The 20,975-nt window shown below is 49.3% G+C and overlaps 1 protein-coding gene across 8 annotated transcripts; it reads right to left on the reverse strand.

The window, feature by feature from the left end:
- Positions 1 to 1,409: 1,409 nt before the first annotated feature.
- Positions 1,410 to 16,747, reverse strand: SLC25A19 (solute carrier family 25 member 19). 8 transcript variants are annotated; one of them, XM_027080640.1, is made up of 8 exons: positions 16,667 to 16,745; positions 16,109 to 16,152; positions 12,382 to 12,551; positions 12,045 to 12,200; positions 10,187 to 10,357; positions 5,434 to 5,617; positions 3,966 to 4,096; positions 1,410 to 1,987 (listed from the first exon to the last, which is right to left on the reverse strand). In XM_027080640.1, the coding sequence occupies exons 3-8, from the start codon at positions 12,511 to 12,513 to the stop codon at positions 1,805 to 1,807; spliced, it is 957 nt and encodes a 318-aa protein (XP_026936441.1). In that variant the 5' UTR covers positions 12,514 to 12,551; positions 16,109 to 16,152; positions 16,667 to 16,745; the 3' UTR covers positions 1,410 to 1,804. The 8 variants fall into 8 exon arrangements, with proteins under 8 accessions (XP_026936441.1, XP_026936442.1, XP_026936440.1 ...); XM_027080639.1 differs by having other exon boundaries at positions 1,783 to 2,103; positions 10,198 to 10,341; positions 16,667 to 16,747; XM_027080633.1 differs by having other exon boundaries at positions 1,783 to 2,103; positions 16,667 to 16,746.
- Positions 16,748 to 20,975: the final 4,228 nt, after the last annotated feature.

Consider the following 20,975-nt stretch of genomic DNA (forward strand, 5'->3'; position numbering starts at 1 on the left):
GCGACCCTGAGGTTGAGCAAGCCCCTGGCCCAGTCCGTCTTGGTCGGGACAAGACACTCCAGGGAAGTGTCTTGTCCCTGGAGGGACAAGGGGGTGAGGCGCGGGCCCAGCAGCCCAGACAGGGCCACCTCTGAGGTCAGCCCTGGGTTGCAGGAGAGCATACAGAAGAGGTTGGAAAAGAACCGTCTCGTCCCATCACTTAGACGAGAAGGAAGTGCTGACGGCGGTCTCCTGTATCCAAAGCTCGCTCCTCCTGTTCTAAGAGCTGCCAAAGCGGTCACCAGAAAATGAACGAGGAAGACAATCCCAGCTGCAGCAAAAGAAACCAGTGAGTGGGAGAGCTGAAGAGAACAAAGTTTACTTCAGTGGAATTTCACAAAAAATACATCCAGGCAGCTGCAAGCCTTGCCTGCCAAAAAACCTGTGGGTGTGGGAGCCCTCCAGCCACAGGTGAACCTTCTTAATCAGCGCCCAAGAGCAGGGAGGCTTCAGGATTATGGGGACCAGACACATCACAAAGCCCCAGACCAGGGACGAAACAGTAATGGTGAGAAAGGGCCCAGGATCCATGGGGACCGAGAGCCATGACACCCACCTGCTCAAAGGCTGGAGCCGGGGCTGAGGCGAGGTCAGGCTCTAAGTCCTGCACGGGGCTCCCCCTGCACAGCCAACCTCTCAGGCCAGGCTCCCCTGGGGTGGAAAGTGGTGGGTGTGTTCTGTAGATTTTCCTCCTCTCATACCCCTAACCGGGCCTCGATGGGTGTCTGTCGTGGGTTCCTGTGCCCTGACAACTCCCGGAGCACCAACTGTGCATGCAGCAGGCTGCCTGCACAACCCCCTCTTCCCGGGACCACAGAGGACGCACACGGCACCACGCCAGACCCAGCAGGAGCGCCCTGAGCGGGCAGCAGGTGCTCACTGGCCCAGCTGTAAGCTCCCACCCACCCAGGAGGGCTAGCCCAGCCCACAGGGAAAGAGGAGTGACCCCAGTAGACGGGAAAAGGGCTGCTGCCTTTACCGGCGCCCCCTCCCCGTCAGCACATCCCCCCACTGCCTGTGGGGCTGCTGGGGTCTGCTTTCCCTAGAGGCCCACGGGCTGCGACCAGCCTGTCCAGGGAGAGAACAGCCCGAGTGGTGCCTTTATAGACGTGAAGATCTGAGCAGGGTGGAGTTTATAAAGTGACTGATTCAGCTGGGATTCTTCCCCCAGAGCTAGAAGCAAAGCTGCCTGAGGAATGCAACTGCTGAGAAAAGTAGAGTTTAGGGAAGGCAGGGATCCCTTCCCTCATACTTGGGGAGAAGGGATGTGATTTGGAAGGGAAGATGGAGGAGTCAGATAAGGAATGTGTTTTTAGTTTTAATGTCTATTAAATAATTGGTGGGAGTAAGAACCCAGGTGTGGGGACCAGACCCCTGTAAAGGACTGACCCCAGCCTCACACTCAAGCTGCGGCCCACCCAGACGCAGGAGAGTTCTCTGGGCAGCCGGAGCGAAGGCGTGCCGGAGGGCAGCTGTTGTCCTGAGTGTGCGCCACACAGAGGAGAAACGTCCAGCCCCTTCTGACTGGCGGGGCTGGGTCCCCGCAGACCAAGTCCTGCGTTCGCCCCGTGCTCTCCCGTGGAGAACCCCCTTTGCCCTTCTGGTGGAATCCAGGCTGCTGCCGACGGCTCTTCATGCCCAGGACAGCTGGCCTGGAGGGAGGGGCCGGGCAACACCTCTCAGTGCAACACGGGATGGTAGCTCAAGCGTTCTTCACGAGGGCCCCTCCAGGGAAGGACTCAGGCCACCCTTCCTGCCCTCGAGGCTAGCTGTCTGCCTTCTTCACGTGGTGGAAGAGGTTACAGAAGAGCTCGTACCAGAAGAACACAAAGCCGGTGGAGAGGGCAGCCTTCAGCAGGCTGGGGGCCAGGCCTTTGAAGCAGCCCTGTGCACCCTCCTCTCGCAGCACCTGCCTGGCGCAATCCAGGAGGCCCTTGTAGCTTCGCACCTGGGGAGAGGAAGGTTCTCCAGTTGAGGAGAGAGGAGGTGATGGCAACATGGGTGTGAGCTCTGTTCTTTTGTCAACACAGAGCCTGGCACGTTCCAGCACCCAATAAATACTTGCTGGACAAAGGAATGAATGCAAAAAAGACAGAATAAGTTAACCTCATTCTTTCTCTTCCAACTGGGCTAATTCAGACTTAACAGATGAAGTGCCCGGAAATCAGCACTGGACAGAGCTCCTTCCTGCCCTGGAGGCTCCACTGACAGTGGCTCTTAAGGACCCAGAGAGAGCTCTGGACCCTCTTCCCAGGGGTGCCTCTGACTGTGCGCCCATCCCTCCTGGTCCCCCTTGGGCAGTAGATCTGAACCAGCCCCTCGTTAGCTCTGAGCCTGACCAGCGGCGCCAGCCTGGCCACCTCCAGTTGACCACAAACTGCTGCTAGACCCGTGTCCCCAGGGCACAGCTCTACTCAAGCCTCGCTCCCCTCCCAGAGCTCCAGTAACTCCCGATGATGATGATGACAATGATATTACAAAGAATCAAGTCCAAGCCCCACGGCGTGGTGTTCGGGGCGTTTCACCATTTGGCCTCAACTTCCCTCCCTGATCTGCCTTTCCCCACTGGTCCAGCCTCAGTGCCCGCACACCTCCAGCCATACCTGCTCATGCTAAAGCTCTGTGAGGAGCAGGGCCTCCCTTCTCTGTCTTGAGCTCTCACCAACTCTCCCTATCCAAATTCAAACCATCTTTTCAAGACAAGTTGGTAAAAGGAAGAAGGAGGTTATAAAACCTTGTGTGTAACCCCATTTTTGTTAAACATATGTTTATTTATGTAAAGGAATAAAACTACAACGCGGATGGACCTAGGTGGCGTTATGCTTAGTGAAATAAGTCAGAGAAAGACAAACAGTGTATGTTATCACTTTTATGTGGAATCTTAAAAATAGAACAAATGAATGGGGCTTCCCTGGTGGTGCAGTGGTTAAGAATCCGCCTGCCAATGCAGGGGACATGGGTTCGAGCCCTGGTCCGGGAAGATCCCACATGCCGCGGAGCAACTAAGCCCGTGCACCACAATTACTGAGCCTACGCTCTAGAGCCCGCAAGCCGCAACTACCGAGCCCACGTGCCACAACTACTGAAGCCTGTGCACCTAGAGCCCATGCTCCGCAACAAGAGAAGCCACCACAATGAGAAGCCCGCGCACCGCAACGAAAAGTAGCCCCCGCCTGCCCCAACTAGAGAAAGCCCGTGTGCAGCAACGAAGACCCAATGCAGCCAAAAATAAATAAATAAATTTATCTTTAAAAAAGTAATAATATGTCATTTGGGGCTTCCCTGGTGGCACAGTGTTAAGAATCCACCTGCCAATGCAGGGGACATGGGTTCAAGCCCTGGTCTGGAAAGATCCCACGTGCCGCAGAGCAGCTAAGTCCGTGTGCCACAACTACTGAGCCTGAGCTCTAGAGCCCGTGAGCCACAACTAATGATCCTGCCTGCCACAACTACTGAAGCCTAGAGCCCGTGCTCCACATGTGTGAAGCATGCCTAGAGCCCGTGCTCCACAACAAGAGAAGCCACCGCAATGAGAAGCCCGCGCACCACGACAAAGGGTAGCCCCCACTCACTGCAACTAGAGGAAGACCCAACACAGCCCAAAAAACCCCCCAAAAACGTCATTTGATGCACAGCCCTTTGTCTCAAAAAACTTATATAAACTGTGTCTTAACTTCTAGCAGGTGGAATAGTTCTCAGAGCTTTCTGAGATGCTCTTCCCGGGTTATAATCCTCAAATTTGGCTGGAATAAAATTTTCCGATTCTTTCTTAGATCAACTGATTAATTTTTCATCAACACCGGGGACATGCAGGGGCTGAGAGGGCTATGGGGGTGAAAGCTGCCCAATGGACAGGAGCTGACCCAGTTCCTTCACGTGCCCAGTGAGGGGCTGGAATCAGAGCTCTCTGCAGAGGGACATCTCACCTGGCCAAAGGAGGCTCGGGCCTGCTCAAACCCTCCAACCTGCAGCCGCTTCTTGAAGAGGTCCAGGGGATACGTGAGGGTCTTGCTGATGACTCCAGCTCCACTGCCACAAAGCAGGTTTTTGAAGTTCCCTGAACCAGAGAAGTGGGATGGAGGGGAAATATGAGAGAAATGCAATCTAGGGTAAACTTCAAGGTTATACAGTCTAATCCTTGACCAGAAAACCCAAACCTACAAGCATCCTCGATCTTGGAAGAATTTAATCCAGGAGCGAGAGAACCAGACACAACCTCAGGAAGAATGACAACACACAGGGCTTCCCTGGTGGCGCAGTGGTTAAGAATCTGCCTGCCAATTCAGGGGACATGGGTTCGGGCCCTGGTCCGGGAGGATCCCACGTGCCGCAGAGCAACTAAGCCCATGAGCCACAACTACTGAGCCTGCGCTCTAGAGCCCATGAGCTACAACTACTGAGCCCATGTGCCACAACTACTGAAGCCCACGTGCCTAGAGCCCGTACTCTACAACAAAGAGAAGCCACTGCAATGAGAAGCCTGCACACCGCAAGGAAGGGTAGCCCCCGCTCGCCTCAACTAGAGAAAGCCCGCACGCAACAACGAAGACACAACACAGCCATAAATAAATAAATAAATATTTTAAAAAAAGAACCAACGCAGCCAAAAAGTTAAAAAAAAAGAATCTGCCTGCCAATGCAGGGGACACAGTTTCAAGCCCGTGTCTGGGAAGATCCCACATGCCACGGAGCACCTAAGCCCGTGCGCCACAGCTACTGAGCCTGCGCTCTAGAGCCCGCGAACCACAACTACTGAAGCCCGCGCACCTAGAGCCCGTGCTCTGCAACAAGAGAAGCCACCGCAGTGAGATGCCCGCGCACCGCAACAAAGAGTAGCCCTCGCTCTCTGCAACTAGAGAAAGCCCGCACGCAGCAACGAAGACCCAACACAGCCAAAAATAAATAAATAAAAATTTTTAAAAAAGGAACGACAATGGACTGCTGATTGGACAGGCTGGCGGCAGAAGGGGTGTGCGCCTTTAACAGTAATCACCCCAGCTGGAGGCAGTAATGGCCTGCAGGCTCTGCCATGCGACTCTGTTCAAGGCTTGGGAGGGAACAGGATGCCCATCCCCCTCCCCAGAGTCCCCAGACGAAAACCAAACCAAACACATAAGCAAAACCAGGCTGTTTGCAAGTTGGACCTTTGACAAAAATGAAAACCATGACCGGTAGTTGGAAATAACAGTGGCAAGAGCCGAAAGAAATAAAGTCATCTGTGAGTGAATGGATTTGTTTTGTTGGCTGTATTACAGAGCTGTGGGTTCAGAGATCTGTGGTGTCTTAGCTTCTGCCGGAAAACTTTATTTCCTACCTGATTCAGAAAGAGATGCTATGGCTTGGGAGTGGGGCGGAGTGGGACCCAGATTCCCTTTCCCATGAGGCCGGTCTCACCGTTTTTCTTTCCTTCGGCTGGCATGGCCCACTCATACGCGTGCTTCAAGGAGCTGTAGAAGGAGAACTGGAACCCAGCGTAGGGGAAGATGGCGATCAAGGTGGGGTTCAAGCCTTTGTAGAAGACCAAGGGGCCTTCGGTCCTGTACATGGTCACCACGGCGTTTCGCAGGGTTTTATAGACCTGGACACCACACATGCAATGATGAGTGACATCGTTTCAGCCCGAGAACCCAGCCCACCAGCTCTATTTCCCCTTGTCCAGAAACCAGCTACTAGGAGCATTACTTCTCCTGCCAGGAGAACAAAGAAAATGCTGGACAAAAATTCCAAGGGTGGGACTGTCTGGTAGCTCCCCTTCTAGCTATTTACACGACTGAGATATGCCAAGGAGTGCACAAAAGTACGCAGAACAGCAAAAGGTGTGAAGTCCACCCTTGGGTGATCAGTTATATAAATTACGGCACACCTGTTCAAAAGAACATAGTGTGGCAATTACAACAGGAAGATGCAATCTAGATGATCGATAGGGAAGACTCCCCCAAATATACAGTTAAGTGAACCCAGCAGGACATGAAGAGCAGGCATAGTGTCTGTGGAGGAAACAAACTGTATGCAGAGACTATGCCCCACAAGGATACACAAGAAAGGAGGAACAGTAACATTATTGCCGCCACAGCGGGAAACAGGGGGACAGGGGAGGGATGGGGGAAGAGGGAGATTCACTATGACCATTTTATGCTATCTGGATTTTTTTGCCATATGCATATACTTAACCTTTCTGAAACCATCAACAGGTGATCTTTATGCACGAAGAGCCACTGATTTTTTAGTACACTTCTATTTGGCATATATTCTTTGCAGTGGACCAGAGGGGCTGAATCTGCCTGGCTGTGGGTGCGGGAAGCACTGCACTGACAAGAGGGTGACGGAGGGGAAGTCTGTACTGAGCAGGGACAGTACACACTTGGCTCCCAGATGCTAGCAGCCACATCGAAGGCTTTCGCCCTGGGGACTTGCATGAAAGGGCCGGGCCTCAGAGGAAGGCCATCGGGCAACAAGCTGCCCACGTGCCAGAGTGCCACTCTGCTTTCTGTGTGCCCTCTTACCACCAAGCTGGCAGCCAAGAGTCACCAGACATTTGAGGAGAGCCTCCCCCAAAACAGAGGCCAAAATGATTGATGAGGGGCAGGAGAAGTCATTGGGAAGGAAGAGACCGTATAGATACAGCAGAGGAAAACTACAGCAAAAAGAAACCACCCACAAAATTTTAACTAATATCCTGAGACCACAGAGAAGGCATCACCTTCATGATAAAAGCAGAGGGTCAGGGCTTCCCTGGTGGCGCAGTGGTTGAGAGTCTGCCTGCAGATACAGGGGACACGGGTTCGTGCCCCGGTCCGGGAAGATCCCACATGCCGCGGAGCGGCTGGGCCCGTGAGCCATGGCCGCTGAGCCTGCGTGTCCGGAGCCTGTGCTCCGCAGCGGGAGAGGCCGCAACAGTGAGAGGCCCGCGAACCGCAAAAAAAAAAAAAAAAAAAGGAGCCAACTACTCACAGGCACCCCACGGACACATCTCCAATGCATCTACCAGGTGAAGGGAGCCAACTCAAACGACTACACAGGGCATAATTCCATTTATGTAACATTCTGGAAAAGGCAGAACTTCAGACAGAAAACAGACCAGTGGTTACTGAGGCTGGAGGTGGGGAGGGACAAACTACAAAGGACAGGAGGAAATCAGGGGGTGATGGAACTTCTGTTTTATATCTTGATTGTGCTAGTGGTTACGTGACTGTACGCATTTGTCAAATGTCACAGAACTGTATGCTAAAAAGAGTGGATTTTACTGTGCAAGTTATGCTTTAATAAACCTGACTAAAACAAACAAACCAAAGACAGTTCTTAGGAACCAACATATGTTAGCAGACATTCTTTAAACTCAATAGAGGGCCCAAATGATAAAAGTAAGGAAACCTCCCAGAATGGTAAATAAAAGATAAGTCAATCAGAGGATCAATCCAGGATGTCTAGTGTCCAACTGACATGAATTCCAGAAAGAAAAAGAAAAAAAGAGGGCAGGCAATTGTGAATAAATAATTCATGACCATTTTCCAGGCATGAAGACCATGTGTCCAGACTAAAGGGCCCAGGAAGTGCCCATCAAAATGAATGAAAGAGACCCGCCCTGGGGCACTCCACTGGTAAATTTCTAGAATGCCAGGGATCAAGAAAAGATCCTGAGGGACTTCCCTGGTGGTCCAGTGGTTAAGACTCCACGCTTCCACTGCAGGGGGTGTGGGTTCGAGCCCTGGTTGGAGAACCAAGATCCCACGTGCCGCATGGTGGGGCCACAGAAAAGTTAAAAAAAAAAAAAAAAAAAGATCCTGAAAGTTCCCAAGAGGGCGAAGTGGATGCCTTCATCTAAAGGGTTAGTCATCAGGATGGTTCCGGACGCCTCTTCAGCAATACTGAGAGCTACCTAGAATTCTACACCCAGATCATCAGTTAAGTGCAAGGGGAAAATAAAGGCATTTTCTATCAGGCTTCTGTAAGGAAGCTATACCTCAGGATGTGCTCCACAAAATGAGGGACTAATCAAGAAAGAGAAGACATGGGCTCCTACGTGAGAATTCCTAAGAGAATAGCTGGCCATAGTCCTGGAGCAAACAGTCTAGATCGAAGCCATAGGGTGAAGGGTTCAAGGGTGGGGGGGCTCTAGGAGGGGCTCCATAAAAACATGGGACTGATGACCACAGGTTCACCCTATCGGGAGATTGTTTGAAAGTGAATTTGTGATAAGCATGTAGAAAGCGAAACAAATAAAATACAAAGCAACTGCCAACTTCAGGAAAAACAAAAATACAAAAGAAAACATAATCATAATATATTTTGAGGCTCAGCAGAAACATTTACATAATCATAACAGCATAAACACTGAGTACTGATTTAGCCAAAAATCTATTAATCAGTTGTACTGCACTCAGGTGAGGAAGCACAAGCACACCCAAGGGTGATGGTAAAAGAGTTAAATCCTCATCTTCCATAGTAGTAGTCAGTAGTTAATGTCTATAATTTAAAACTGAGAAGGAAAGGAAGAAAGAGAAAGAGCATGTTACTTTGAATTAGGAAGTAAATTACGGAAGAAGCACACAAATATTAAAAGTGGTTGCCTCTGGGGAATAGAATCAGGGGGGTGGCTGGTGTTTTTTCATTATAGTTCCTGAAGAACTATCTGTCTTTTTAACCTTTATACACTTTATAGGTTATTTATTTATTTATTTATTTATTTATGGCTGTGTTTGGTCTTCGTTGCTGTGCGCGGGCTTTCTCTAGTTGCGGTGAGTGGGGGCTACTCTTCACTGCGGTGCGCGGGCTTCTCATTGCGGGCTCCTCTTTTTGCGGAGCACGGGCTGTAGGCAAGCGGGCTTCAGTAGTTGTGGTGCACGGGCTCAGCAGTTGTGGCTCGCGGGCTCTAGAGAGCAGACTCAGTAGTTGCGGCGCACGGGCTCAGTTGCTCCATGGCATGTGGGATCTTCCCGGACCAGCGCTCGAACTCATGTCCCCTGCATTGGCAGGTGGATTCTTAACCACTGCACCACCAGGGAAGCCCAGGTTATTGATTTTTTTAAGAAATGTGAGGATTTACACTATGGATGCTACTAGTCTAAACAAGGTGGAGAGTTTTGCAATTTTTAAATAAATCTTTTCCCCTCACTTTCACACACAATTTTCCAGCCATTCCAGAATCTAGAATCCAACATCTCAATTGGCTAAGCCTAAGAAGAAGTATGCTATTCTTTTCTTAATGATGTTTTCCCTTTTTTCTTCTCATAGACTTGTACTAAAGGTTGGAAAGTAACAGAAGAGGATAATAGCACACGCAGAACAGGGAACCTGAAGGACTGTCACCAGCCATTCTCTTCATCCCAGCAGCCACCATGTTGCTGAGGTCTGTTCCCTCTATAAACATCCTTCCCCTCCATTTCTCTACTCCATTCCTAGGACCCCTCATCTCATTTCTCCACCAGGGCAGTCACCCCAAACCTCTATTTTCCACTGCAGTGTCACACAGAGTGACCCAGCTCTCATGCCCCAGTCTTTTTCTTCTAGAATGTTCCTGGGGCACTTTGCATTTCTGAACCAAAAAATTTATCAGAATGTCTCCTAAACAAAAGAGGTCCCCCAACCCAGGATCTCCACCCCAGGCAACACAAAAAACTGGCACAGCTGAAACCACAGTTATTCTTAGCTGGTCCCAGATCAAATTCTTAAGCAAAACATCATTCCCCATCAACAGTATCCTAAGCTATTCTTATATATGTCCAAGAAACAGAGATTATGGTGGGCGGAGGGGGAATGGGGCATCTATTTGAGGGTTTAATCCCTTGCTTTCACTCAGTCAGTTCTTCCTTGAGTCTGACTCAATGATCCCATTTCCTCCAATCCATTCTTTCTGGAAACCAAAACCTCCCTCCCAATAATACAGCGATAGAATCTCAAGTCTCACTTTCCCAGATGCCTTCCCCGTCCCGATTTGGTATTTGCTCTGTTTCCCCTGCAGGTTCTGTGTCCCCCGTGAGGTTGTGAGCACCTTGCCTGGTGCCAAGCACCATCACGGGTTTCAGGAACAGGCTGAAGGATGGCCTGAAAACCCCAGGTCCCCCCGGCTTTGTTCCCTCTAAGGAAAACAGCCCCCACCCTGGGACGCCCTTCGTATCTTGGGCGCCCCTTCTCTGGCCTGGCCACTCACCCTGGGCTCACCCTGCGCTGCAAAGCGGGTGCGTAGCACGTCCACAGGATGTACGGCGAGGGTGGCCACACAGGCAGACAGGCCGCCACACACAAAATGCACAGAGAAGTCTCGGGCGTCGCGCACGCTGGCCCTGTGCACCAGCTCGGTGAGCACTTCAAACGACAAAAACTGCAAGAGTGTGTGACAGTGTCATGGAAAACACCCCCCGAATGCACCCGTGACCCAGGTGGGGCCTATCCTAGGGACCAGGAGATACTCTTCTTGAGTAGGGTCAGAATACAATAAACATGTAACTGTGCAAAGCTCAGATGCCCTTTCATACTCTGAGCAGACCCAAATACCCAAGGGTTAAGAAAATATATGAGAAAATTTTTATATCAGAAAATTCTACTTGGGGGACCTCCCTGGTGATCCAGTGGCTAAGATTCCGCACTCCCAGTGCAGGGAGCCCAGGTTCAACCCCTAGTCAGGGAACTAGATCCCACATGCTGCAACTAAAAAAAAAAGATCCTGCATGCTGCAACTAAGACCCCGACGCACCAAATAAATAAATAAATATTTAAAAAAAAAAAAAGGCTTCCCTGGTGGCGCAGCGGGAATTCCCTGGTAAAAAAAGGGAATTCCCTGGTAGTCCAGTGGTTAGGACTTGGTGTTCTCACTGCCGTGGCCCCGGGTTCAATCCCTGGTGGGGGAACCACGATCCCACAAGCTGCATGGCGAGGCCAAAAAAAAAAAAAAAAAAAGAATAAAAAAGAAAATTCTACTCATCACTTAGTTTTCTGAGAACTGGGAAAAGATGGCCATTATCTGACTCTAGGCTGGGGACCCCTTTAATGCAGCTGGCAGCGGCCCTGTTTGAGAAACATTCTGCCCTGGAGCTGAAATTCTGTTGGGAGAATTCCACATATTCCATATTCTGTGGTGTAAGCCCTCCTTGGGCTCGGATCCTTCTCCAGCCAACTCAAGATGGCGCGGGGTCCTGAGAGCGCATGTTGCTGCATTTACCCATCAGGATGCAGCACCTGTGTGCTGGGCGCAGAGATGGCGCGGCAGGTGCATGTGACCTGAGCAATCACTGTGATGTCATACGTAGAGCAGGCAGGGACTGCTCTGCCACTTTCTAGCTAGTGACGTTGGTTGGACTCATTACTTAAGCTCTCTCTGCCTCAGTCTTCTCATCTGTAAAATAAGGATGACAACAGAACCTACCAGAGGACTGTCGTAAGGTGTCAGATGTGAAGTGCTTCACCCGGGGCCTGGCCCCCTATGAGCACTGTGCGGGGTTGGATATTTCCATCACCACTACCGTACGGCTACAGACTAGATGCCATGGGGTAAACTGGCGCTCAGCTGAACAAACTCGTGAGCAAGAGTCAAGAAGCCTGGATCCTAATCCTAGCCTCACCACCTACAAGCTGTGTGGCCTCAGGCAGCTCACTCAACCTCTCTGCGACCCACACAACACCTGCTCCACCTTCCTCACAGTGCTGTTAGGAAGTTCAAAGGATGCACAGACGTGAATAATGCTATTTTGAAAAATGAAAAGCATTTGTATTGCCATTTGCTAAGCCCCTCTGGGCTGGGTGTCAAGACAGTATCCTAGGTGCAGCACCTCACATTCAGTGGGTGCTAAGTCTCCAGGGTTGGGGGACGTGGGGAAGGGGATGCCTGTAGTACAGCTCAGTCTGACTATGTCTTCAATTTGTCGGGTAGTTTCCCAGCCAAGATGAGTGAGCAGTGTGTGACCGCCTCCTGCTGCCCTACCCCAGGCAGCCCAGGTACACGCCTCACCACCCTGGGCTCCCCCATTGGGCAATGTGACCCCAGGGGCCTGGCCGCTTCCCCTGCCACCTACTTGGACAGCTCCATAGCCTATGGAGAGAAGCTGGGCTGGGATGTGTCCTTTCCAGAATGCTGTTGGGCCCTCCTCTTGCAAAATCTGTCTCCCAGCCTGCAGGATCCCGTGGTATTTCGCGTTGGGGTCACTGCGAGAAAGGCGCTCAATCTGAAGCTGGGAATCAAGATGAGAATGGTCAGGATGATGGCGGAGGGGCGAGGAGGAATTTCAGAGAAGGTAACAAAGGCAACAAGGTGCTTCTCCTTGACAAAACTGCAAGCTCTAGGAACTGCTTTGGCAAAAAAGAGTGAACTTGTCCTCTGGCCGGTTACACAGAAAAAGGGGAAAAGGGTACCTGGAAACGGATCTTGATGACATCCAAGGGGCTGATCAGTACCCGAGTGACAAGTCCAGACACAGACCCAGCCACGGCCACCTCGAGATTGGAGACATTCCTGCCGTCTGCTCTGGGGTCATAGCCCACCATCCCTGCCTGTGGCCCATACAACGTCCATCAGCTTCAGGCTAAATGCAAGAGACAGGAGTAAATACCAGAGCAAGGTCTTAGGGCCCCGGCTCACACATCACTCCTCAGAGCAGTCCTCCCGGACCAGCCCCCCAAAGCAGCGCCCACATCCCTTTTCTCTCCTTATCCTGCTTTATTCTTCTTTAGAGCATTTATATACCAGACATTGATTCCATACTTTTGTTTCTTGTCTCTCTCCCCCATTAGAATTCGAGCCCATGAAAACAGGGCGTTGGTCTCATTCATCCATCCCTGTAACTCCAGTGCCCGGAAGAGAGCCCACCACAGTAACTGCTCATTAATATTTGCTGATGGAGTGAATGAGCAGGCTTGGTAGGAAACAGTTCACTTCCAGAGATCAGCTGGCTTTCCAAGACACCTGGTTTTATGGCCAGCTCCTGACTGAGGCGAAATCCCAGGCTGCGTTAGCGTGAGGGCAGAGCCTCAAGCTGAGCGCAGAGGGGGAACCGAAGACACACGGACTCCAGGAACGGGGCCTGGGATTCTCTAACAAGCCGCCATGATCCAAAGGGCCCTGAGCCCTTCAGCATCTCCCTTCGCCATTCTTTGCACACACCGCAGGCCCGCCCACAGCAGTGGAGCGGAGTTACGCTGCAAAATGATACAGGCCCAACTCTTCAACCTCACCCTGGACCACGGTTCAGTCTCTTCAGCCAGGGTGGGCTCAGTGCTTCTGAGCAGTTCCTAGAAAATGCTGTTTATGTTCCTATCTACCGGCCCATCCCTGGACCTACTGTTCCCATGTCTGAAATGCAGCCTCACTCTTCCCTAGACTGGTTCCTCTCACCTTCCAGGGCTCAGCTAAAGAGCATGCCCTCCAGAAGATGTACTCATGTCCTTTCTAGCATTCACAGCACTTATTAAGGTGCTGTCCTCCCCGCCCACAGGAGGTAGGCTCCATACAGGTAGAGACAGCCTTGTTACAGTGGTATCTCCAGAGACCAGCACGGTGCCTGGCATGCCCCAAAGTCTCTAAAAACAATGACTGAATAAATGATTAAAAACCAAGTAACTGGGACTTCCCTGGCGGTGCAGGGGTTAAGTCTCCACGCTTCCACTGCAGGGGGCACGTTCGATCCCTGGTTGGGGAACTAAGATCCCGCATGCCATGCAGTATGGCCAAAAAAACCCAAAAATCTACTTCCATTTTTATCTAGAGCCGACCTCAACACTAATGACATTTTAGAATGAAGAATTCTTTGTAGCTGGGGGCTGTCCTGAGCACTGTAGGATGTTTAGCAGTACCCCTGGTCTCTACCCACCAGATGCCAGTATCCCCATGCTCCCCTTGTGACAATCAAAAATGTCTCCAGACATTGACAAATGCCTCCTGGGGTTCAAAACTGCCCCTGATTGAGAACCACTGTTCTAGAGAAATACTAGAATGTGTGTGTAAAATGTCATGCATTGCATCACTACTTATAAAACTGGATATAATGCAAATGATTATAAATAAGAGGGACAGACACTAAGTCACCTCCATGCAATAGGATACCATGCAGCCATTAAAAGAAAGAGCGGACTTCCCTGGTGGCGCAGTGGTTAAGAATCCACCTGCCAATGCAGGGGACACAGGTTTGACCCCTGGGCGGGGAAGATCTCACATGATGCTGAGCCCATGCGCCACAACTACTGAGCCTGAGCTCTAGAGTCCTCAAGCCACAACTACTGAAGCCTGTGTGCCCTAGAGCCCACGTGTCATAACTACTGAGCCCACATGCTGCGACTACTGAAGCCTGCGCACCTAGAGCCCGTGCTCCACAACAAGAAAAGACACAGCAATGAGAAGCCTGCGCACCGTAACGAAGAGTAGCCCCCGCTTGCCACAATAGAGAAAGTCCGCGTGCAGCAACGAAGACCCAACACAGTCAAAAATAAAAAAAGATTAAAAAAAAAAAGAATGAGCCAGAGCTAAACACACACTGGAAAAGACGTCCACAATTGACTAAAACGTGAAAAACGCAGGTTTCAGACTGTATGTCTAGTGTAACCCCACTTTTGCAAAAGAAAAACAGCAAGACCTACATACGCCCTCAACAGTCGTATAAAGCATAGCAGGAAAGTCTATAAGGACACACACATCAACAGGTTGGTAAGGTTACCTTTGGGGGTAGGGTTGGCAAGGGAAGAGGGAAGGCAGATCTCCTCCCCCCTACTTTATTTTTTTTTTCCATGCCTCGTGGCATGTGGGATCTTAGTTCCCCAACCAGGGATAGAACCCGGGCCCCCTGCAGTGGAAGCACCGCGTCCTAACCACCAGACCACCAGGAAATTCCCTCCCTTTTTCTTTACACAATTCTACGTTGCTTGAATTCATTATGGCCCCCCAAACCCCAATTAAAAGTAAACATAAAATGATTTTCGAAGAGACCTCAGAATTAACCTAGTTCTTGAATACCTTTAGTAACAGGGAAATCAGGGCCCACACAGTGACACCTTCACCCCATTGTTTCATTTTCTCCTCTCACCTTCCCTGGAACTCTGTCCGCACCAATCCCTCAGCCCCAAGCCCTCACTTTTCTGAAACTACCAAAATAGCACTCCAATCCATCCTTAAAATTAACAAGACATTTCCATGGGGTTCGATCAGCAAAGTATTGTAAAATAACATTTATTGAAAGTCTAATGGGGGAATTCCCTGGCGGTCCAGTGGTTAGACTCGGCACTTTCACTGCTGGGGCCTAGGTTCGATCACTGGTCAGGGAACTAAGATCCTGCAAACCACACAGCATAGCCATAAAAAAAAGAGAGAGAGAAAAAAGTCTAATGGTATGAAATCTCCCGACTCCTGCCAGGAATTTGCCCATTCTCCCCAGACTTCTCCCCAGTAGTTCCCCAGTAACTTCTCCGCAGACCCTCAAAGGAGGAGATCTCGACTTTCCCATCAACTTCTCTGTGACATTAACTCAAGCTGCTACTCCCCAGGCACCTGTGAGGAGCAGTTTAAACGTGAGGCAGGTGACTGAGAGGCAAAGCCTCTCCGGAGGTTGCCCAGAGACTGTTCAGGTCACACTGAGCAGTGTCAGATCCCTACTGTCAGGGAGGGAAGGAGGCACTTCTACAAATAAGCAGCTCTGCATAGCTGGACATAACCTTAAACCTCAGATCAAGAAGCCTGAGTCAAAATTCTGTCTCTCTCGGGCTTCCCAGGTGGCACAGTGGTTGAGAGTCCGCCTGCCGATGCAGGGGACACGGGTTCGAGCCCCAGTCCGGGAGGATCCCACATGCCGCGGAGCGGCTGGGCCCGTGAGCCATGGCCGCTGAGCCTGCGCGTCCGGATCCTGTGGCCCGCAACGGGAGAGGCCACAACAGTGAGAGGCCCGCGTACCGCAAAAAAAAAAAATCCTGTCTTGTCTCTCTCATGTACCTTGGGCAGCTTTTTCTTCTGGAAAATGAGAATGATGGCAGCCCTGCCTAGCTGGATTCCTGGGAGGATCACACGAGATACTACTATATGTGATAAGCTCTGTCAAAAAGGTAAAAGTCTTTATACACGTGGAAGGTCTTGTTAAATATAATTCAGTAGTGGCCTTACTTTTTCTGCTTGTTCAAAATTTCCTTCTTGTACCAAAAAACCATCTAAAGAGACAAAATAAACATGAAATATGATTATATGCATGATATAATAAAGTACCCAGAAGATGGGGGCCGCTGGTGTGAGTGGCAGGGGGGCTGGGGTGTGTGTGTATGAGTCTGCCGTGCCACCCCTGTTTTTACTGCGTAAGTCCCTGGTGTTCAGGTATGCAGGTGGCCCGCGGTGAGCGTGTGTGCCCGTGAGCCCACGTGCTCAGCTGAGGGTCTCTGCAGATGTCTCCGCGTGTGGACACAAGTGTCCACGTGTGCTCCAGGGCGTGTTTTTTCTCCCCGAGTCCGAGAAAACGCCCACAAGGTGGGCACCCGCATGTATAGGTGCCCCGGGTGTGTCCAGGGTTTTGCTTCCTGCGTCCCTGAAGATGCTTCTCAGATCAGACGCGACACGTGTGGGTACAGTCCCCGCCCCCGCGTAAGTACCTGCGCGTGTAGGCGCCCCCGGGCAGCGGGGGTGCAGCTCCCCGAGCTGAGTGCCAGGAGGGCGGAGAAAGAGGTCACTCACCCGGCTCCAAAGGCGCGGCCCGATTCCCCGAACTCTTCTCTCCCTCCCTCCTCACGCAGTCTAACGGCAAAACTTCACTGCGCTTGGCAGTAACTGACGGGCTTGTGGACCAATCACCGCGCAGCTTCCGACAGACGCTAGACCAACGGTTGTACAGTAGTCACCCGACCAACGCCTATTGCAAGGGGTTGCTGGGTAATGTAGTCCTCCGCTACTGAGGCCGTCCCCTTACGAGGCGCAGAGCCTCCTGGGAGATGTAGTCCCTCGGCGCGCGTATGCGCACATGTTACCCACGCGTTGAAAGGAGGAGGGTCCCGAAGCCAGGCTGCGCCGTTGGAGGTAGCCGCGCTGAGTGGCGTGTGCCTTGGATCAGATTGCTGGCGGGCGGAAGTTTAGGGCGCGCTGAACGTGACCCTCTTTCCTCAAAACTTTCATAGTTCCAGTACCCGGATCACCTAAACTTGGAAAAGATGGCGGGAAGTTTAGCAAAATCCTGGAGGGCGTGGGGGAAAGAATAGATGAATTTTTAAGACCAGAACGACGACGGCAAAAATACAGAGGTTTTATTTCCCCCTAGGGTTTATTATGCATAACTCTCATTATAAGATAATATAAAAATATATAGACACATTACAGAAAATGTAGAAATGAAGGGGGAAATGACTCATCCTACCGCTCTCACGCAAGTAGTATCAGCGTTTTGCAGGACAGTCTTCCCGATTTTTAAACTGCATTTTTCATATTACTGCAATCATTTTGACGCACAATTTAAAAACATTTTATTAGGCTTCCCTGGTGGCGCAGTGGTTGAGAGTCCACCTGCCGATGCAGGGGACGCGGATTCGTGCCCCGGTCCGCGAAGATCCCACATGCCGCGGAGCGGCTGGGCCCATGAGCCATGGTCGCCGAGCCTGCGCGTCCGGAGCCTGTGCTCCGCAGCGGGAGAGGCCACAACAGTGAGAGGCCCGCGTACCGCAAAAAAAAAAAAAAAATTTTTATTGAACATTTTAAAAACGTTTCAGGGACTTCTCTGGCAGTCCAGTGGTTAAGACTCCGTACGTCTACTTCAAGGGACGTGGGTTTGGTCCCTGGTTGGGGAACTAAGATCCATGTGATGCGGCACATAAATAAGTAAAGAAGTAAATAAATAAATAAAACGTTTCATACTATACAAAAGTAGAGAGAATAGCCTGATGAACCACCATATAGTCATTACTCAACTTCAACAATTAACCAACTCCTGGTCAGTCTTGTTTTTCTCCATACCCGCACCTAAGTGGCACTGTTACTGAGTCCAAGCTCATCATGGTCCTGCTTGCCACAGGACAGGCCAATAAATTGAGAGAACAGTTGTTGGGGCAAAGAATAGCAACTTTATTAGGAAAGCCAGCAGACTGAGGAGATGGTGGACTCGTGTCCCAAAGAACAATCTTGCCTCAGTTAGAATTCAGGCTTCTTTTATACTACAGTCAAACATTCCTGGTTCCAGTCAGCCTCCAGAGGGGATGTGTTGATTTCTTCCTTCCTGTAGTCATTCACAGGTGGGCCTGGGCAGGATGTTTCCTGTGAGCTAAACAAAGGTATTTTAGCTTAAAGCTTATTACTTGGGAGGCAGGGTTCCCAGAGGTGGGCCATTATGTATAATTTAAGCTTATAGGCAACATCTCTTTAGTGATTAACTTGTAGCAAAAGCAATAGAATATAAAGGTTAAAGTGAAAGAAACAGATCTAATATGGAGTCAGATTTGTTCTTCCCTATTACAGCACCCCCACCAACATTATTTTGAAATAAATACCAGACGTGATTTCACCAGTAAGCATTTCACAGTGTATTTTTATTTATTTATTTATTTGTTTTGCGGTACGCAGGCCTCTCACTGTTGTGGCCTCTCCCGTTGCGGAGCACTGGCTCCGGACACGCAGGCTCAGCAGCCATGGCTCACGGGCCCAGCCGCTCCGCGGCATGTGGGATCTTCCCGGACCGGGGCACAAACCCGTGTCCCCTGCATCGGCAGGCGGACTCCCAAACACTGCACCACCAGGGAAGCCCCACAGTGTATTTTTAAAAGACAAGCATTCCCCTTTTAAAACATATCCCCCAGACTATCACCCACCTCCAAAACAATAATTTCCTAATATTATCAAGTATCAAATTAGTGTTTACATTTACCTGATTGACCTATAAATGTCATTTTTCAAATACAGTTTGTCTGAATTGAGATCCAGACCATACATTGCAACTGGTTAATATATCTCTTAAGTCTTTAAAAAAAAAAAAAGCTATGGTTTCCCTCTTCCTCTCTTTTTTGCTTGCAATTTCTTTCATTTCCTTTTTGTTTCATTTTTTTAAAATTTATTTATTTTATCTTTGGCGTTTGGTCTTTGTTGCTGCGTGCGGGCTTTCTCTAGTTACAGAAAGTGGGGGCTTCTCTTGTTGCGACCACGGGCTCTAGGAGCTCGGGCTTCAGTAGTTGTGGCACACAGGCGTAGTTGTTCCGTGGCATGTGGGAATCTTTTCGGACTAGGGATCGAACCCGTGTCCCCTGCACTGGCAGGCAGATTCTTAACCACTGTGCCACCAAGGAAGTCCCTGGTTTCGTTTCTTTTTCTTTCTTTCTCTCTTTATTTGTATTTTTAGAAACTAGGTGGTTTGTCCTGTAGAGTTTTCTCCAGTCTGGATGGATCTTGCTGGTGGCATCCCCGTGGTGTTTTAACATCTTCCTCCGCCTCTTGTGTTCTCTACATATTGGTTAGTTAGATCTAAAAGGTTTGATCAGATCAGGTTTGATTTTTTTTTTACAAGACTGATTGTCTATTATTGTGTATTTCCATGAGGAGAATTATTATTCCTGCTTGTCTCTCATTTTTTGATGTTTGCAGCCATTGATCATTGCATTGCTTAGGGGTTATAAATGGTGATATCATATCGGCATTTATTAGCTGGAAGACAGATGAAGAGGAATATCGCCTCATCGGCTAATTGATTACATGAGGTACACTTAGTACAAAAAAGTCAGGTTACATACCTGATTCTTTACCTTTAGCAGTTTTCAAAATAATTAATTGATTCCCTAGTATCTTCCACAGGATATTGATCAATGAGGTTTTTTATTATTACCATTATGAACACATATTTTATATCTATCATTATGAACACATGGATTTGTATCATTATGAACATTATATTTGTTCTTTTTCAATCCACTGTAATTATTATCCCGATTTGATACTCATATTTTTCCATCGTTGGCCAACAGGTTGGCACCCGAATCCTTTAAACAAAATGACTAGTTTCCTTGTTTTCTGGTAGGACAAAGTGTTCTAGGCTCATCACAATTTTCCACACAGCTTTATTGAGGTGTAACTGACATGCAGTTGACTACATATTTCCAAAGTGAACAATTTTATGTGTGAACAAGATAGTGAACATATATATCCATGACCTTAAAGGATTCCTCATGCCCCTTTACTATCCTTCCCTCTTGCCCTCTCTTCTCCCTCCCTCTTCCCCAAGCAGTCTCTGATCTGCTTTCTGTCATAATGGGTTAGTTTGCATTTTATAGAATTTTATATGAATGGAATCAAACATGACATTCTTTTTCTCTGGCTCCTTTCCCTCAGCATAATTATCTTGAGATTCATCCACGTTGTAGGTATTATTAATTGATCCCGTTTTATTGCTGAGTAATCTTCTATTGTACAGATATACAATAAGTTTTTAATCTATTCACCTGTTGAGGGACATTCGGGCTGCTTCCAGTTTTGGGCTGTTATAAATAAAGTTGCTATTGATAGGGATAGAGAAGGATAAATAAATACTTATCTTAGAAATCCCACTAGGGGATTAAAGACAGAAAGGGAATTTTAAGGGAGTTTGGGAGACTGTTGTAAGCGAATAACTACTCAAGAAAAGAATTCAGCAACCTAGCAACCATCTACTCTACCTTGAAGGAAGACCAGGCGCATTCAAGCCCCAGGCACACTCAAGCCACAAGTCCTGATAGTTAAAACACAAGACAATAGACATGGGGTCTACATCTTGTTACATGAAGTCAGGGAATTAACGGTCCTTGAAGAGTAGCATTTCTGCATATAGTCAAGACAAGAATAGAGGAGAAAGGGGAAAGAAACTAGGTGAAAGAGGACATGATACCAAACCCTGAGATGAATGACCATATTTTAGTATATGTTACCACCCTTTTGCTAATATACATATGATTTCAATAGAGCCATGACAGTCCTCGTTAGACCATATAGGGTTAAAGGAGGAACTAATGATGTACCCAAAATGAGGAAGAAATTGGTCTTC

The sequence above is a fragment of the Aethalodelphis obliquidens genome, unplaced genomic scaffold, assembly GCF_003676395.1.
Source record: "Aethalodelphis obliquidens isolate GAN/ISIS:26980383/991018 unplaced genomic scaffold, ASM367639v1 scaffold44, whole genome shotgun sequence".
Classification (NCBI taxonomy): Eukaryota; Metazoa; Chordata; class Mammalia; order Artiodactyla; family Delphinidae; genus Aethalodelphis; species Aethalodelphis obliquidens.